This window comes from Lissotriton vulgaris, chromosome 6 (genome assembly GCF_964263255.1).
Source record: "Lissotriton vulgaris chromosome 6, aLisVul1.2, whole genome shotgun sequence".
NCBI classification, from domain to species: domain Eukaryota; kingdom Metazoa; phylum Chordata; class Amphibia; order Caudata; family Salamandridae; genus Lissotriton; species Lissotriton vulgaris.
Window position 1 is genome coordinate 76,703,358 of NC_141694.1, and position 19,199 is coordinate 76,722,556.

Genomic DNA, 19,199 nt, shown 5'->3' on the forward strand with positions numbered 1-19,199 from the left:
TCTGCTTATACTGAAGGAAGCAAGCAGCCAATAGCAGTGTAAAGCTGCTAGACCCTTGCAAAACAAAAAATAATAAAAATAAAGCAGGGAGAGAAAAGGGTGGGGAGTGATATGGAAAGTGAGCAACAGACGAGTGAAGAAGTGAACGGCCTGGTAGCAGTGAACAGCTGAAGGACCATCGAAGTAACTGAAAAAAATTAAGCAGGAAGAGGAGGGGAAGGAGAGCAAATGACAAGCAGGCAATGAGGAGGCGGGAAGCAAGAAGAAGGTGGAAGAGGAAGACAGAGAGGAAAGCGATGCACTCTTGAAGGCTGCTAAACACAAATCAAAAATATTTCCCTGATGTCATTGGAAGGATATAATTCATTCATACGATGGTATAGAAGCTACGCTCTGGGGAATTGTTTCAGGGGTTAGGGAGATATGGGGTCAAAAACAAGACTAAGGAGGAAAAAGTACACAGAACCAGGAGCATTGAACTGAGGTAGACAATAAAGCCATTCAATCATGAGCAAGGGGCTGATCTAAAACCCACTCTCTGTATTTCACTGCCGACAAAATGTCAGCAGATGAGCTAAAAAAGAGTTTATCAAAAGTTGTTTACAAGGAAATACCACCAGTTTATTAATAACAAATCCAATATAAATATGTCCACAGGGCCTAGAAAAAATTGGACGTTGGCAGAATAGGTATAGTTGTCAGCTCATCCCACATCGATCTTCACACAAATAGGACTCACTCATTCATATATTTTAGCATTTCGGATAATGCGATCCGTTAAAACTTGAATGCCACATACATTTCACCTGCAGATTGAGAAGTACTCAGAATAAGAGTCTTGAGTTACCTTGCATAAAGAGGAAAAAGCACAAGATTGCAAATGCCAAAGGTGTGCCCATTGCACTGCAGTATGCCTTGTAGACCAGGAAGGACACCAGACCTTTCTTCTTCTCTTCCTCATTGATGATTTTATGGCCACACCTGGACTCATCTGACACCTGGCCTTTGTCTGTATTATGGTGGTGACTGGTGTCAATCTGAGTGTGATCCCTTGACTTCTCCTCCTTATCTTCTGACTGCTCCCCTAAGTCCATAAGGATTTGACTTTGTTCCTCTTCATCATCCTCCTCTTCTTCGTTGTCATCCACGGATGTTGCTAATGAGACACAGCACAACTAAGGCATCAAACAAGAAGCACAACCCTAATGTGTTCAGGTTAGATTGGGAAAGCTGGCATGACTGTCCAGGAATAATTTATGAAACTTATGTTGTGTCCTGGAAATTACTTTTATTTCTATTGCATTAATTTATTAGTAATAAACAGATAAAATTTAAAATAAATACACTCCTTTTTATCTAGGCATACACTTTGGTGCATGGCACCTGTGTATATTTTCCATGGGTGAACAACCATAGAGTTGACCTCAGACAGGGAAAAAGGCTTTATTCTTCTTGATATAAACAGAGTTCTATTTATATATTCCTCTAGATCACTTCCCTTCTAGGGCTACGGAGAACCTAACTGTGAACATCATGAAAGAATAACCTGAGGTTTATCCTACAATTCTTTACTTAAAGTCAGTATTTTTGCATAATTTATACAATCTGATAAAGACTTCTAGTTGCAGATTCCTTACCTTAGAACATTAACCAAGCGGTCAAATTCAAATTCATCCTAATTCGGTCTTTATAGGCCCATAAAAGCACAGGATAAAACATTTAAATCTTCATAAAATATAAATAAGACTCTATAAGCTTCATCAAACAAATGATCATTAAAATGCACATTCTTCTCAACTTGATAGCAGCAGTGTTTTAACTGAAAACAGCAGTGCAAACATCGAGTGATTCAAAGCTTTGTAGGTAGATCAAACCCTATTTGTAAGAATTAAAGTGCGTATGTAGTAGGGCTGTGCGTAAAAAGCGAAATCCATGGGAGTCATATAAAGTACAAAAGAGCATACAATGAACAGATGATTGAACAGTAACACAGGCACAGGGGCAGTGTGAAAGGGAGAGAAACCAGGCGCCCACTACTGGGAGAGCCACAAACAAAATGGACTATACTTAGTCTAAATCTAGTGAGTTACAATATGTACTCTGGGTTTACTATCCAGATCAGATAAGGATCAATATCAGATGATGTGTATATATGCATATATATATATTTTGTAACTGTGGTCATGTCAAGAGATGTTTTTACTCTTACTCCATCTTTGTAAGTTTCATAGCTCTTCTTGACTTCCATTTTAAGATCAGATGTTATACTTTGTGGTGACTCAAAGAGATGCCTATACCCCAGGTTATAGAAGGTGCTTCACACATAAGCCAGCAATAGGATAGCAGTCATGTTATCTAATTTTAAACAGTCTAGTAAGACCTTCCGAGAGATGTCTGCATTCGGGGAGCTCCATAGCTTTATCCATAATAGAAGGGGTGCCATGGAGATCCGGTCCGCCTTGAACCTATACCCAGTTCCAAATGTGAAATAAGGCTGGAGGAGGATTTAGGAATGGCCAGAAGCCTGCACAAAAACCTACTTTTGTTCAATTGAAGTTATGTGCAGGCAGTACAACCCCAGACTCCGGCTCCATAAGTGCCCACCAATAGGCACTTCCTTTTATAAAGTTAGACCATTTCGTATACCGGCTTGTGACCTGACCTTTTTGCAAATCTGAATATTGCATCTTCAGCTGCACGCATCTTTTGAGCCCTGTAGATAAGTAATCTGTCCCATGATCCATTAACCTCCAATAAAATATCAAGGTAGTTGAAAAAAGGAACTTTTTCAATTTGTGCCCGCACAATAAAAAAGTTTTTGACTTCGTGTGTTTTGCACCACAGGTCATGATAAAAGATGTTGATTGGTTTACCTTAAGTTTTAATCTCAGATTAAAATCACTAAACTTGTTCAAATGCTTTTGGAGGGCATTTGCGTTCAGACCTAAAAGAACTGCATCATCCGCATAGAGGAGCACAAGGACTGCCTGCATGCCAATCCTGGGAACATCATCACAGCAAGCCCTTAAAGTGGTGTTTAGAGAATAGATGTATAATAAAAAAAGGAAAGGCACTAATATGCAACCCTGTCTGACCCCTCTAGTCACATTTATTGGGGCTGTACAGTCCCCATTCAGTGTACCGCTCACCCTCATTGTGGAGTCCCAATGCGTGCGTTTTACCAGATCCACTAGATGGGGGTCAATACGCGCCTGCTCCATCAGGTCCCATAATATGCTTCTATCTATGGGCCCGATTCACAGAACTAACTTAGGACTAAATCCTAAACTTACTCCTTTTGGTATTCACAGAAGTTAGGATTTTGTCATTTTGTCGGGCATGTTTTCGATTAGGGACCAACCATCTCTGTTGTCTGGTTTAAAAAGATGGAGGAAAAGTGAGCGGTCCATTCGGCCTCAGGAACATGGCACTTAATACTAGAAGTTCGGTTGACTATGTCCCAGAAGAGTCTAGTATCTTTCAGATCAGCTGCTTTATTTAGTTCCTTCCCCGCTTTAGCTCGAATAACCTGTTTCCTTTCATGTCGGGCAAGCTTATATTTATGTCATGCTTTCCTTATGGCAGTAGTATCTCGTGGTAATATATTAGTGGTGGGTTTTAGGGCTTTGATTGCTCTAGTGCATTCAGGACTGAACCATGGATGCATGGCTCGCCCATTTAGGGGTTGTTCGATACGAGTCTGCAGGATATAAATTCATAGATCTTTGGTAAGCTATCTCAAGTTTTGAGTTCTATGACAGACTCTGAAATTGGTGTTACTATGGTGCCTGGAGCGGGCCAACAACTTTGCGACCTGCATGGAGTGCAAGACAATGAACCCCAAGGCCATCCACAAGCCAGCCATGAAGCTCATCGCACTCCAAGCCCGGTTCGCAAGGGAGGTCTCGGGACTGCTCCCTACCAAAGTGTGTGATGTCATTTTGGCAGTCAGGCGTACCGCCACTAAAACCATTTACTCCTGTTGACTGGACACAATTGGGGCTCCGAGCTCTACAAAATCTGTTGATCCTCTGTCTGCACCAATGTCTGAAGTTCTTTTGTTTGTCTTATCCGAAGCCTCGCAATGCCTTGCTTTGGTCACAGTTAAAGGATACCCTATCACCATCTCCTCCTTCCTGTGGTTGCCAGACCATCCTTCCCTGTTTAAGTTATCTGTTGTGACTTGTTTCGTAAAAGGTTTACAAAACATTATTTCACCTAAGCCCTTCATTATGCCCCAATGGGACCTTAATTTAGTCTTTACTTTTCTCATGAACTCAACATGATCCTATGCACAGCTGCCCTCTAAAACTACAGACCATCAAAACATCTTACTTGTGGCAATAACATCTGCCCAGAGGGTTGGTGAGTTCCTGGCCCTTTGGGTTCATCCACTGTACATAAACTTTTTCCAAGACTAACTGGGCATTAAGAACTTTGGCTCCTCATTACCAAAGGTGGTTACACATTTCACGTTGGGCAGACTGCCACATTGCCTACCTTGTTCAATTCCCTCATTTTACCAAGCAAGAGGAAAGAGTCCATCGTCTGGACACAAAAATAGAGTTTACATTTTATATCTATCTTACCAAATGCAACCAGGTTGACAATCAGGTCTTTGTTTGTTTTACCTCTACGGGGAAAGGTAAGACAGTTAACAAAAGAACCATCTCCAATGGCTACAAAGCAGCACCTTGAGAGCTTGAGAGCTCATATCACCAGAACTAAAGCTGAGATCACTGCAGTGAAAGTGGTCCCTGTTCTAGATATCCATCAGGCAGGTACGTGGGCACTGCTGCAAGTTTGTCAAATATTACTGCCCAGACAGTCCAGTCCGGCATGATGGGCACTTTCCAGCGTGGATAACACCAACTGGGCTACCCGGAGCTGAACGATACTAGGGTAAGGAATCTACAGCTAGATAGAGGCATTGCCGAAGGTAACTTGTTGTAATCTTAGTTGAGGATTCCATTGCTATTCCTGAATGCTTTTCTTTACCTCAGAATTTGCTTGCTGTTGCAGGATCTCTTGTTTAGTACAAAATTGACATAATATTCCTGGATACATCTTCTTAACTTAGAATTCCCTTCAGGATCTCTCTTAGCTGAGAATTTTCTCCAGGATTTACCTCCTTAGATCCTAACTCCTGATCTTTCCATAATCTCCCTTTAGCTGAGACCAAACTTTCTAGTCCATGATTCCTTTACCCAGCTTGAGACTCCCTCTGTATTTTCTAATCCTGCTCTTTACTTCCGGATTGACTTATGATCGCCTAAATCCTCTCCTTGGTTCAGCATTCCCCATTTATTCCAGGAAGTTTATCCTTAACACGAGATTCACTCCATTTTTGCTCAGAATTCTGGTTTGCAATTCTTGGATCCCTCTACCTACCCAAGGAGTTCCTCTCTCTTCTGAGATCCCTCTCCTTAGTGCACGTATCCCTTTAAATTCTTGGATCCATCTCGTTACACCACTCACAATTCACTGGCAATTACAAAAAAGATTTCTTTATCTTAGAAGGTCATCTCTATTCCAGGGCCCCCCTCTTTAGGTGATGATTCTGTTAACATTCCAGAAGCACTCTCTCCAGCTCAGAATTCCCTTCAAGATTCCTCTTCTTAGCCAGAATCCCTACAGCATTTTTCAATTCAGCCCAGGAATTTTCTGCTACACTAGCATTTTACTCCAAGCTCACATTCCCTTGCCTTTCCTTCTCTTACTCTTCATTTTAGTTTACTAAACAATGGCCTCCTCAATTGGGCCATAGACCATTAACTGGTGATGCAGGTAGGAAGCCTGAGTTGGTCACCTTTTTCACTGATATTATTGTGTTATCAGGTGCCAGGAGTCGGTGGTGGAAGCGGTAGCCCTCAGGACCCTATTTCTCAAGCACAGATCGAGGCCACAATAGATGAGGCCATTGTAAGGATGCAGGGCTGGTGGTGAGCACCTGAGAACGTGTTTCTAAATGGAATGTTCCTCCCATTCACACCTTAGCCTGCTCTTCATATCTCAGACATTGCAACAAATGAAGCAGCAAATAATTCATTCAGTCTCACCATACATCATATTTTACTACCCTGATTCTGCAGCAGTAGGATTAGATGAAAAACATGAGTGATATTACAGAAGATGTACTAGTCTACTATACTTACCCACATACACTTTCTTTCTTCCCTTGCTGTTGTGCTTAAGTGAGGCTTCCACCAACGGAATAATCTCAGAGGGTGTGCCTAAAGGAGAAAAGTCATCAAAAAAGAAGCATAAAAAGCATTTTCCTCACTGTCAATGCCTAGATGGTGCATGAACACACAATTACATGAGGAAATGTTTAATTTGGGCTTATAGCCAACGTCGCCTTCATTACAGGGTTTTGGAAAAGGAATGGTGTAAGCATCAAGTATGAAGCGTGGTTTATGGCGAATATTTCATTAGCAGGGTGAAATGTACTGGTTGATACACTGGGTTTAAGGTTAGTGTATTGATTGATGAACTGTGGCTGGACGGAAAGCTACTGTTTAATTATGTTTTGTATTTTTCTGTAGCTATTTGTGTTGCTTGAACCTTGCCCAGTAGGGCAGACCAGGACTTTACTTACGGCATTAATCATAGACGTCAAGTCACCAAAAGGATTGTGGAAGTAACATCATGTGCCCTTTGTCTCGAATGACATCACAGGAAGTGATGTCATATGACCTTTCTTGCCTTTTTATAGTCTCTATTACAGGTCTTCCACCTCTGTCCCACTAACTCGCCCTTCTCTTTTTCACCTGCCTTTGTCTCTAAATCACTTCGCTACGTTTTCCCTACTCTCACAACCTCACTGCTGTTGCTGTTTCCTTCTCAACTGTCTCCTATCTCAGTGCTTTCTCATTTATCTCACATTTTTTCTTATTTAACTCTTTAGATCCCCTCTCTCACCTATCTACCATCTTTCCCTGAGTAATTTCTCACACCAGTCTGCCTCTTCATCAATCTGATTTTACCTGTCACCTTTGCGGTATATCGCAAGAAGATATGTTGTACCTTATCTGTACATGCAAAGAACTATCAAAGGAAAGGAAACAGCTTTTAAAACCACTTTATGATCAGAGAAGTATCCGCACACTGAGACAGGATGTGCTGGCATGCTTCGCACCTGAGGATACGCAGCTTAATTGCCGCTTTGTAAAAAATTTAAAACAAGTGGAGAAGAATATGCCTAGATACATCAATTAGTTTGTATTGATTTTTAACTGGTATTAATATTTTAATAATTGTTGATATGGAATGAGACATTTTGTATCAATCGTTTTAAGTAACTGTGCTAAATAAAATAAACTTGAAACTCATCACCTCTGATGTCCCCCCTTCTGTCTCACTTCTCTATCTCTTTGAACTGTCTCTTTATAAGCTGTCCGTTCTCTTTTTCTTAGCTGTCTTTCTCTTATCCATCCATTTTCATAATTTCTTTCTAACCTGTGTCATTCTCTTTTCTACCTCTTTATCATCTGTTGGTATAGTCTATGTCTTTCTCTCATATCTCTGACCTGTCTCAATCTCCTTTACAGGTGCTGATGTCTGTGCCTATCACAATGGTCTCCTCTGTTTCTCAGTTCTCTCTTGAACATACACATGCACACACCTGTCCTCGTCTGTCACTGACCTGCCACTCTGTAGTGTCATCCTCCTATCTGCTTTCTCCTTTCACCGTCCTCTTCCCCTATTCTCTAATTCTCTTTCACTCTCTCCTTTACCTAATCTTTCTGCTATGCTTATTTTTTCTCTCCCCACACGTGCTCACAGACTGCCAAAGACATAGACCTGGGCCTTATCAATTAGGAAAATAAATAATTATATTACAAAATTGGTGCTTTCTGCTTTGAGATTGTTTTACATGCCTGTTCCACACATGAATCCATATATTCTCATAAACAGTCAAAATAATTGCTGGCTTTGTTGGATAACCCAATATAAATGATACGCAGTTCAGTCTCTCATGTTCTTTAGGTGTGATTTATTCACCTCATCCACTCAGCCATCCACGGTCAACTGACTCCACATAGTATATACATAAAATTGTTTGGGTTCTACTAGGACCTTCTACTATGACATAACACACTTTCCCCCCCTATATGAACACAAGTAAACTTACATAATGAACTTGACTGAATGAAGAGAGTTTCTGAAAACTAATAACCTAAATATCACGAGTCTATATATAAGAATCTGGCCATGAAAACACTGTGCATCATGTAACATCAAAATCAAATACCACCACTGAACCTCACAAACAATCTTTCATATACAATGTTTTTCCGCACTCTTAGACTCCTCTCCCTAACGAGCACTTAATATAAATATGACTCTGTATGCCGTACATCACCACCTTGTATGGGTACTGATTGTAGATTTGACCCTGTTGAATTTGAGCAGAATATCAATAAGCTTTAACCACCACAACCTGACTTTTATTCCAAATTCTCCCATCCTCTGTCTTCACAGTATTTTTGAATAATGTAACCAATTTTCTCTCTTTGACCATGGTTGACATCCCACAGGTGCCCTTATTTTACCACTGTCACTCACAACCACATGGCTGTCTACTATATATTTCTTTTTATCAAAATACTGTTTTCTATACTCGATGCCTGAGTTCCTTATTCCTCCATTCACCAACATCATTATCCTTCAACCCTTTATTCCACACCATCCACCCTGGACACATCATTGAGTTAGCCGCTTTTCCTTTGAACAGTTCAAAGGGTGACCTTCCCGTCGTGGAATGAGGGGCCATGCGATATGCTGGTATCCTGTTTTGCAGAACAGACTTCTAATTTAAGTAATTTTCTCTTTGCTAACTGAATACTTTTTTTCAGTGTTTTGTTCACCCTCTCTACAGCTCCATTGGTCTCTGGGTGATAAACAGAACTTCTTTTTTGCATAATCCTACATTTCTTTAAAAATATTTGCATTTCTGTTGCAGCGACGGCCCGTGGAGGGAGTTACGGTGGGGCAGGAGGGCGGGGAGGGGGAGGGGCAGGGTGGAGGTTGCTAAAGACCGGCATATGGATAATTGCAGGTAAGTAAACAATTTAATTAATAAAACGAATTTCGTAGCTCGCACTGCATTGCATTTTGCGATGCAAGGCGCACTACGAAATTCGTTTTATTAATTAAATTGTTTACTTACCTGCAATTATCCATATGCCGGTTTTTAGCAACCTCCACCCTGCCCCTCCCCCTCCCCGCCCTCCTGCCCCACCGTAACTCCCTCCACGAGCCGTCGCTGTTCTGTTGTACAAAATTGGGAACTATTATCTGATAACATCGAATTTGGAAAACGTTACCTTTTAAATATGTCTTCCAAAAATGTGATGAAATTTGCAGATTAAATATCTCTAACACAGGCTACTTCAACTCATTTAGAATACAAATCTAACACCCCTATAAAATATGGAGTGCTACTTTCACCATGGAGCGGTCCTACTATATTAATAGCAATTTCATCCCAGGGATATTTTGGAAGCTTTCTACGGACCATGAGCATCTGTTTACTTTTCAAAATCTTGTCACTCATACAACACTGCATGTAGTCTCTCACCACCCTTTCTACTTCCTTACCCATTCCTGGCCACCAAGTCTGCAATCCTAATCATTCTATCGTCTTCACAATGCCCAAGTGACCATCATGCGCAAAACTGAGTAACTTGTTACGCACACCAAACAGTGGTACAGGTTTTGTTCCACAAGAAAGCATCTCATTCATCTCAAATCAAAGACCAGGGTTTATCCAAATGCTTACCTTTTCCCAATAACATCATCTCAATTTCCTTTGTACTTTTCCGATTTTTGCATATCTCACTCATCCATTCCTCTTGTTCTATGGCTTCTAATGTGACCTCACACATATTCACCTTTTCCTCAACGTTTTCTTCTTCTTCCTGATCAATTTTTCCAACATCCACCAAACGTGAAAATCAGCCAAACAATAAATCACTCCTGGTTTATAGTCAACTGAGAAATCATGCAGCAGTGAAATAATCTATCTCTTATTCCAACTCTTTCTTTAACGCCCAATAAATCGCCAATGCCTCCTTCTCTATATCTGGGTAATTCTGTTCTGAACCTCTCAAGCATCTAGAGGCACCAGCTATCAAATGTTCAAATCCATTCCTTTTCTAAAGTAACACTGCCCCAATGCCTTTTGCACTAGAGACAGAAATAATATACGTTTTCTCACCTGGAATAAATGCCTGCAAACTGGGTGCATTTTTCAAATTCTCCTTGACTGATCTGAACTCTTTATCACACTCTGAACTCCACTCAAAACAAATTTTTTGGCAAGTAACTTCCTGAGGTTTTGAGGCTTGTCCGGATAACCAGGTATAAATTTACAGTAATATTCCATCATCCCCAAAAAGGATAACAGCTCTTCTTTATTACTGGGTTCCTGTAATTTCACAATGATGTCCACTAACTACTTTTTGGGGGAATCACCTTGCCCAGTAATACAATTCCACAAATAATTAACTTCTTCTACACCGAACTTAAACTTGTCCTTCCTCAAAGGTAATCCAGCCTTCCTCACCCACTCCAAAACAGTACACACTCTAGAATGATGTTCCTTTTTTTGTGTTAACATAAATCAATAAATCCTCCTGATAGCATTTCATACCTGTGACTCCTTTTAGTACACTCAACTTTATCCTCTGGAACACAGAGGCCGCGGAGGCTAAACCAAATGGCTTTCTCAAAAATATAAATGTTCCCACTGGTGTGATGAAAGCAATCAACTCCGGTGAGGATTCATCTAGTTCCACCTGATGGTAAGAGGATGCTAGATCCAAAGTGGCGAAATATTTGGCCCCTCCAGAGTAAAGATAATCTTGTCAATATTGGGCAAGAGAAACCTATCCACAATTACCTCCCTATTGAGTGCACGAAATTCAATCCACAAACAAATCTCACCACTGGATTTTTTGGCCACTACAATCGGAGCCAACCACTTTGTTGCCTCCACTGGTTCAATAATCCTCATCTCAACCAATAGCTCTATCTCCTTCTGCACACCAACGTTTTCAATCATAGGCATCCACCTTACTTTAGCAACAACTGGAATCGCTCCCTCCTTCAACTTTATGTGATATTTATACCCTTTAAGGCACCCCAAACCATCCTTAAATACATCCATGAACTGCTCATCAAAAGCCACGAATGAGCCATTCACCTCCTGTACCTGTACCTGACGAACAGCATTCGGATTCAACATTACACCCAACAAATGCTGATGTGACCACCCAAGTAATGCATCCCCTCTTTTAGCAACATACACATTCCCAGCTACCATTCTCCCACCTAGTTCAACACATGTTGTGAAATACCCTTCCATTTTAATTGGTATCCCACCATACCCTACAGGTGAGACATCGACCTTGCACAACTTTGCCTTTCACTTAAAGAAAGTGCCATATGTATCCATGGAAACCATGGTCAGATGAGAACAGGGATCAAACGTCATCTCAATTCCTTCAATCTGTACTGTATGTGATGGATGCTGGGCTTTTCTACCATCCACTTGAAACACAATCTTTTTAACCTCTTGTTGATCTCCCGTCTTTATTTTACTTTTGCAACACTTAGGGAAATGTCCTTTCTTCCCACACGCATTGCAAATAACCTGCAAAGCGGGACAGAAAATAGTATTCGCTCCATGGCCTATCCTACCACACCGGAAGCAGGTGTTTTTAATTTCTTGTACACCTTTGCTTTCTGGAACATGCATTAACTTTTTATTTAACGACTCTGAGTAACGCAAATTTTTGACCTGGAAAACGACTTCCTACACTTTAGTATTGCTTTCTTTTAACTCGTTCTAGGAATTGCTTAACTCATCTACACATTTCACCATGTAATCCACACGTTTAGCAATCGCAATTACCTCCTCAATGGGTGGTTCAACAACAACTCTTCTCTTATTCTATCATGTGCACATTTTAAAACAAACTGATCCATTATCCTCTCCTCTACACCACTCCTTTACAACTTGCCTCAAGATTCCGGAGACCAGTCACAAAATCTTAAACCGACTCATCTCTCATTTGCTCCCTTAACCCAAAGTAATGCCTTTCCATGATGGTACTGACATGTGGCAGACAATGGCAATCTGATTGCAAAATACATATCTCATATTCATTTAATGTCCTCTGATCTGCTGCACTTAGTTCTGGTAAACTTTCTAGGACTGCCTGTCCCTCACCCCTTAAACAATGAAGTAATAAAGAGTGTTTACATTCCAGGCTCAAGTTCAATTCCGCATACTCTTTTGTAATTTCCCAAAATCTTCTTCCGCTTCTGCCACTTAACTGTCGGTTCACCTGGATTACTTAAAAAAAATGGAGGTGGCGTCACATTGTGCATTTTCTCCTAAGATATTCAAAACACCTTCAGCTCTATACCTTGCAGATTTGCCTGTAAAAATGTCAATTACTGAGACCTTGAAAAAACAGAAATAACTTTAAGACCTGAGAGAGAGAAAAAATAAAAGAAAAATAACTTTTCCTCTGTTATCTCATAATGCATCTCAACCAACTGCCTCTGCTTGCCAAACTGCCACCGTGCTGCTGTAGATATCCCAAGCGCCAAAGATGAGCACCAACAACTTGAGTAAGACAAACTCCAACTGAAGAAAAGGTGTGCCAATCACCTTAACAAGACTCCTGTTGGCTCACAAACAAATATTTTGAAAACGGTATGCCAATCACCAATGGTCAAGGCACACAGTTCATACTAAATCTAAATTACAATAATTTTGATGTGTCACCTACTAAATTCTCAAAAAAAACATGTAGACATCTAACCTTCAAAGTAGCAATCTGTATTTGATGAAAAGGTGTGCCAATCACCGAGATTCCAGCTCAAATCAGCACTCTAGAAAAGCACATTGCAGCAAATAACTTGAAACCTATTGGGGCTAATGTAGAGCTTCCCAAACACCTAAAATGGCCGCTGTGCATGTCACACATACCATATGTCCATTTTTATTGAGAAATAGGGCTTGTTTTCAACGTTCCTCCCATGAACAAGGCCACTTTCTTGAGGAAATTGATCTTGCTGTATAGCGGCAGCTCTTGTTTTAAGAGCCGATGGACCGAAATTCTTCACAACGGCCACAATGAACAGCAAAAGCGTTTCTGTCCGCGTCAGCCCAGTTGGACTCCTCACCTTTTTGCCAACCGGACATCGCGGCCCAGCTCTCAAGACCCTCTTTTTGTTTCTGTCTGAGATCCCATGCCGGAGTAGCAAAGGCAGTCCCAGGGTAAGCAGGGAGCAAGTCTGGGGTCGCAGCTGTGACCCCTAACATCCCCTAAATGACAACCATGGCATTAATCAAGCTGAGTCTGTTACATGAGTATGGACAATTTGTATGGAAGATCAATGCCGCTTATACAGTTACAAAGACATGACTACATTCATATCAACTATCGAGCAGATGGAAAGCGGTGATGAAACAGGAAGGAGGGTTTAAGTAGGGATTTTAGTTCTGTCCAGAGGGTGTGTGGGAGACAGGCCCTGATGAATGGAGAACTCTTCTTCAGACAAATGGGGTCTTGTCTTCTTTGACCACCACGGAGATCTCCAGTTACAACAGGTTCATGCTGCAGGTGAAGCTAAAGAGGGAATAAGGTGTGTTAATCAGTAGACCTGGCTACTGCTGTGCATGGCTTTGAAGATGAGGCAGAGGGATTTGAACTTGACACATGCTGGAAAAGGAAGCCAGTGGACATTCACAGTGTGGGAGGATGTGCAGGCAGTGACGAGGCATGCAGCTGCAAGCAAAATAGCTTAAGAAGCAAGTTTGTAAGGCGAAAGATTTAATGAGCAGTGCCTTACTATAGCAACGCAAGAGAGAATCTTTAATGCATTGTGTTCAGGATGCTCTGTAGGGGTAAAAGAAATAAGCATAACTTTGTGGCCAGCTTTAGACACAATGGAAATCAAATAATTTCGCAAGGAGCAAAACATTATTTGTGCAAGTATTTGTCACTAAAAACACAGAATTTTAAACCACATCTTTTTTTTCTTTTTTAGATAATCTATGGTGTCCTTTTTGCATGAAGTGAAAACATGCATTTCAATTTAAACCCCCTGTAGAACTTGGCCCTTTTTGCAGGGTCATCCCTGAACTTTTTGCCTTCCTTCTGTATTTTGTCTGGCCTATTTTTGTTGGTTTTATGACTCTGGGCACTTTACCACTGCTGATCAGGGCTAAAGTGCATATGCTCTCCCTGTTGTAAAATTGATGTATGGATTAGTGACTCCATGATTGGCTGATTTGGTTTACTTGTCAGACCCTAGTAGAGTGCACGAGGGGTGCCCAGGGCTGGTAAATCCAAATGCTGCTGGTGGGCTTTCAGCACTGATTGTGCCACTCACAGAAGCAGCCTGTAAAAGTATGTCTAAGGCTTGCCATTGCAGAGCCTGTGTGCAGTCTAGTACTGCCATATTGACTGGGCAAGTGCACCCACTTGCCAGTCCCTAAACCTTCCCATTATTTCATATCAGACATCCCAATAGTAGGCCCAACGGCAGGGTACATTGTAAGTATAAGGTAGGACAAGCCCTGATGTGTGTGGCATGTCCTGATAGTGAATTACAGCCATTTTCGTTTTTCACTATTGCAAGGTTAGCTATTCCCCATAGGCCAGAATGGGAAGTTAGATTATTACATCCTATAATCCTAACTGACTCAGGGAACTAGGTAGAAATTCGAGTTTAGTATGCCTGAACTCAGAATGATAAAAGACATCTTTTAGTGAAGTTGGCTTTAACATTCTGTGTTTGAAAATACCACTTTTAGAAAGTAGGTATTTTCTTGTCTAACTATCCAAGCCTGCCTCTGCTAGGTTGCGTATTCCTTGTCTGTAGTTTGAGTGAAGGGTCTGGGGGATTCCAGGAGACAGGGTGAGTCAGCCCAGTGCTGAATAGAGAGATCTGCATCTAGATGGGAGGGAGGAGTTGCACCTGGGACCTGAATAGGGCTGTGCCTTCCCTCACACCTTGCTGGCTTCACCTCCTGTGGTGAGTGTGATGTCTCTGCCCTGCACTGTGAAAGGAAAGAAGGAATCATGTCAACAGAGTGATCCAGGACTGACAAGAACTGGTTTGGATTAGGCAAAGGCCTCTCTGCCTTCACAGAACAAAGAGAAACTGTATTTAAAATAGGGGACCCAAACCCCAGAACTTTAGATCACTTTTGGACAACAAGAAGAAACCTTTGCTGTGGAGTGGGACCAGATAGACCGAGGAGAGACTATCCCTAAGCTGAAGTGCTGCTTTTGGGGATTGGCCTGCAGTGGTTGGCCGGAGAGAGGAACTTTGAGGACTTTATTTCAACTTGTGAAGGATCTCCAAGGGCTTTGGAAAAGAGCTTGTCTCCTGTTTAAGTCTCAGGGACAACAGACATCACCCACCAGCTCCCCAAGAGTTCTTTGGAAGTGCCTACAGCTGTGCTGGACTTTCTGAGGAACTGCGTGTCACAAGGAGCTGAAAGCGTGACTCAAGAACAGAAAGCCTGTCACCGAACAGCCGCTGCCGCTTCACAACACGAAGCGCCTTGCACCGCCGGTGAAGGGGATCGACGTTGCATCAGTCGCCGCTGCATCACTGGGATGCGTGTTGCAGAAGAATTATTGAGTCAATGCAGGGCCACCGAAGTGCCCCGCATCGCCAGGGGAGAGGATCGACATTGCAGCAAACGCCACTGCATCACTGGAAAGCTTGTTGCAGAGCCTGTTGCGGCTCATCACCGAAGACGAGGATCAATGTCGCATCAGATGCCGCCGCCTCTCCGGGAAGCGAGTCGCAGGGCCTGTCGCAGCTCATCGCAGGAGAAGAGGATCGGCGTCGCAGCAGATGCTGCTGCATCACCGGTAAGAGTGTTTGCGGGCCTGTCGCGTCTCGCATCGTTGTGGAAGCAACTCGCATCGCCAGGGAGAGGATCGACGTCGCCACAGACGTCGCCGCATCACAAGAGCCACACACACACACAGAGCCACACACACACAGAGCCACACACACACATGCAGAGCCACACACACAGAGCCACACACACAGAGCCACAAACACAGAGCCACACACACACGGAGCAACACACACACACACACAGAGCCACACACACACACACAGAGCCACACACAGAGCCACACACACACACAGAGCCACACACACACAGAGCCACACACACACACACACAGCCACACACACACAAGAGCCACACACACACACATGCAGAGCCACACACACAGAGCCACACACACAGAGCCACACACACACAGAGCCACACACACACAGAGCCACACACACAGAGAGAGCCACACACACACACAGAGCCACACACACAAGAGCCACACACACACACACAGACCACACACACACACACACAGAGCCACACACACACACACAAAAGCCACACACACACAAGAGCCACAGACAGAGCCACACACACACACACAGAGCCACACACACACACAGAGCCACACACACATAGCCACACACACACACACAGGCACACACACACACACACACAGACAGAGCCGCACACACACACAGACAGAGGCACACACACAGACAGAGGCACGCACACACAGACAGAGCCACACACACACACAGACAGAGCCACACACACACACAGACAGAGCCACACACACAGACAGAGCCACACACACACAGACAGAGCCACACACACACACACACACACACAGACAGAGCCACACACACACAGCCACACACACACAGAGCCACACACACACATAGCCACCCACACACACACAGAGCCACACTCACACACACCCACACACACACACAGAGCCACACACAGAGCCACACACACAGAGCCACACACACACACACACACACACACACACACCCACACACACACACACACACACAGAGTTACACACACACAGCCACACACACACACACAGAGCCACACACACAGAGAGCCACACACACACAGCCACACACACACACAGACACACATACACACAGAGGCACACACACACAAACAGAGCCACACACACACAGACAGAGCCACACACACACACACAAACAGAGCCACACACACACAAACAGAGCCACACACAGACAGAGCCACACAGACAGAGCCACACACACACGCAAAGCCACACACGTACAGAGCCACACACACACACCCAGGGCCACACACACACACACAGAGCCACATACACAGACACAGAGCCACACAGACACAGAGCCACACACAGAGCCACACACACAGAGCCACACACACACACAGAGCCACACACAGAGCCACACACACACACAGAGCCACACACAGAGCCACACACACACACACAGAGCCACACACAGCCACACACACACACACACTGAGCCACACACACACACACACAGAGCCACACACACACAGAGCCACACACACACAGAGCCACACACACAGAGAGCCACATACACACACACAGAGCCACACACACACACACAGAGCCACACACACACACACACACAGAGCCACGCACACACACACAGAGCCACACACACACACAGAGCAACACACAGAGCCACACACACAGCGCCACACAGAGCCACATACACACACACAGCCACACACACACAGAGCCACACACGCACACAGAGCCACACACACCCACACAGAGCCACAGACACACAGAGCCACACACACAGAGCCACACACACACACACAGAGCCACACACACACAGAGAGCCACACACAGAGCCACACACACACACACAGAGCCACACACACAGAGCCACACACACACACACAGAGCCACACACACACACAGAGCCACACACACACACAGAGCCACACACACACACACAAAGCCACACACAGAGCCACACACACACAGAGCTACACACACACACAGAGCCACACACACACAGAGCCACAGACACACAGAGCCACACACACACACACACAGCCACACACACACAGAGGCACACACACACACACACACAGAAAGAGCTACACACACACAGACAGAGCCACACACACACAGACAGAGCCACACATACACAGACAGAGCCACACACACAGACAGAGCCACACACACACACCGACAGAGCCACACACACAGACAGAGCCACACACACACACAGAGACACACACACAGCCACACACACACAGAGCCACACACGCACACAGAGCCACACACACCCACACAGAGCCACACACACACAGAGCCAAACACACACACACAGAGCCACACACACACACAGAGCCACACACACACAGATAGCCACACACAGAGCCACACACACACACACAGAGCCACACACACACAGAGCCACACACACAGAGCCACACACACACACAGAGCCACACACACACACAGAGCCACACACACACAGATAGCCACACACAGAGCCACACACACACAGAGCCACACACACACAGAGCCACACACACACACACACAGCCACACACACACACACGTACACGTGTTACCATCCTTGTGGGGACTATGTGTGAATACCAGCCTTGTGGGGACTAACGCTTCCCAATGTTTTTAAACTACACTAATAACAGAAAAATGTTAAGAAAAAATTCATGATACAGGATCCTGCTTCAAATTTGCAAATATATTGTTATTTAATCGTGCACACAGCACCATCCTTGTGGGGACTTGAACACGTGCTACCATCCTTGTGGGGACCTAGTCTGTAACACTGTTTGTGACTGAATACAGTCAAAGGCACATGGCTAAATGTTTATTTTATAAACAATATACACAAACAACATTATAATCTATTCATATATGAATTGCTGCATATATACTAGGGGTATATATTAAAGACAGATTATGTTAATGTGCAAGAAAATATCATATCATGCTTAAAGTAAGACACTTAATGCTGTATTTAACCTATATATTAGTGCTTAAAATCGTAGGAGATAAGGAAATTAATACATAAAGAAATTAACATATGGAACCAAGGAATATGGTCAAGTGGAACCCAGAGCTTGATTAGCTGCTTACATTTTTTCCAAAATAGATGTTCAAGTCCCCACAGAGATAGTGGGTGAAGATCATTGTGTTTAAGTCTCCATAGAAATAGTGTGCACATTCAAAGCTTAAATCCCATTATAAAGAGTATGAAGCTAATGGTGTTCAAGCCCACGCAGAGGTTGTGTGTAATTATAAGAATGCTTAAGTCCC

The 19,199-nt window shown here is 43.4% G+C and overlaps 1 protein-coding gene across 1 annotated transcript in view; it reads right to left on the reverse strand.

Moving 5' to 3' along the window:
- Nucleotides 1-19,199, reverse strand: part of LOC147706821 (ATP-binding cassette sub-family C member 10-like) — a 1,330,844-nt gene that overhangs the window by 639,351 nt on the left and 672,294 nt on the right. The window contains 2 exon segments of the mRNA XM_086925587.1: nucleotides 848-1,156; nucleotides 6,156-6,233. Coding sequence (XP_086781713.1) covers nucleotides 848-1,156; nucleotides 6,156-6,233 — 387 coding nt within the window.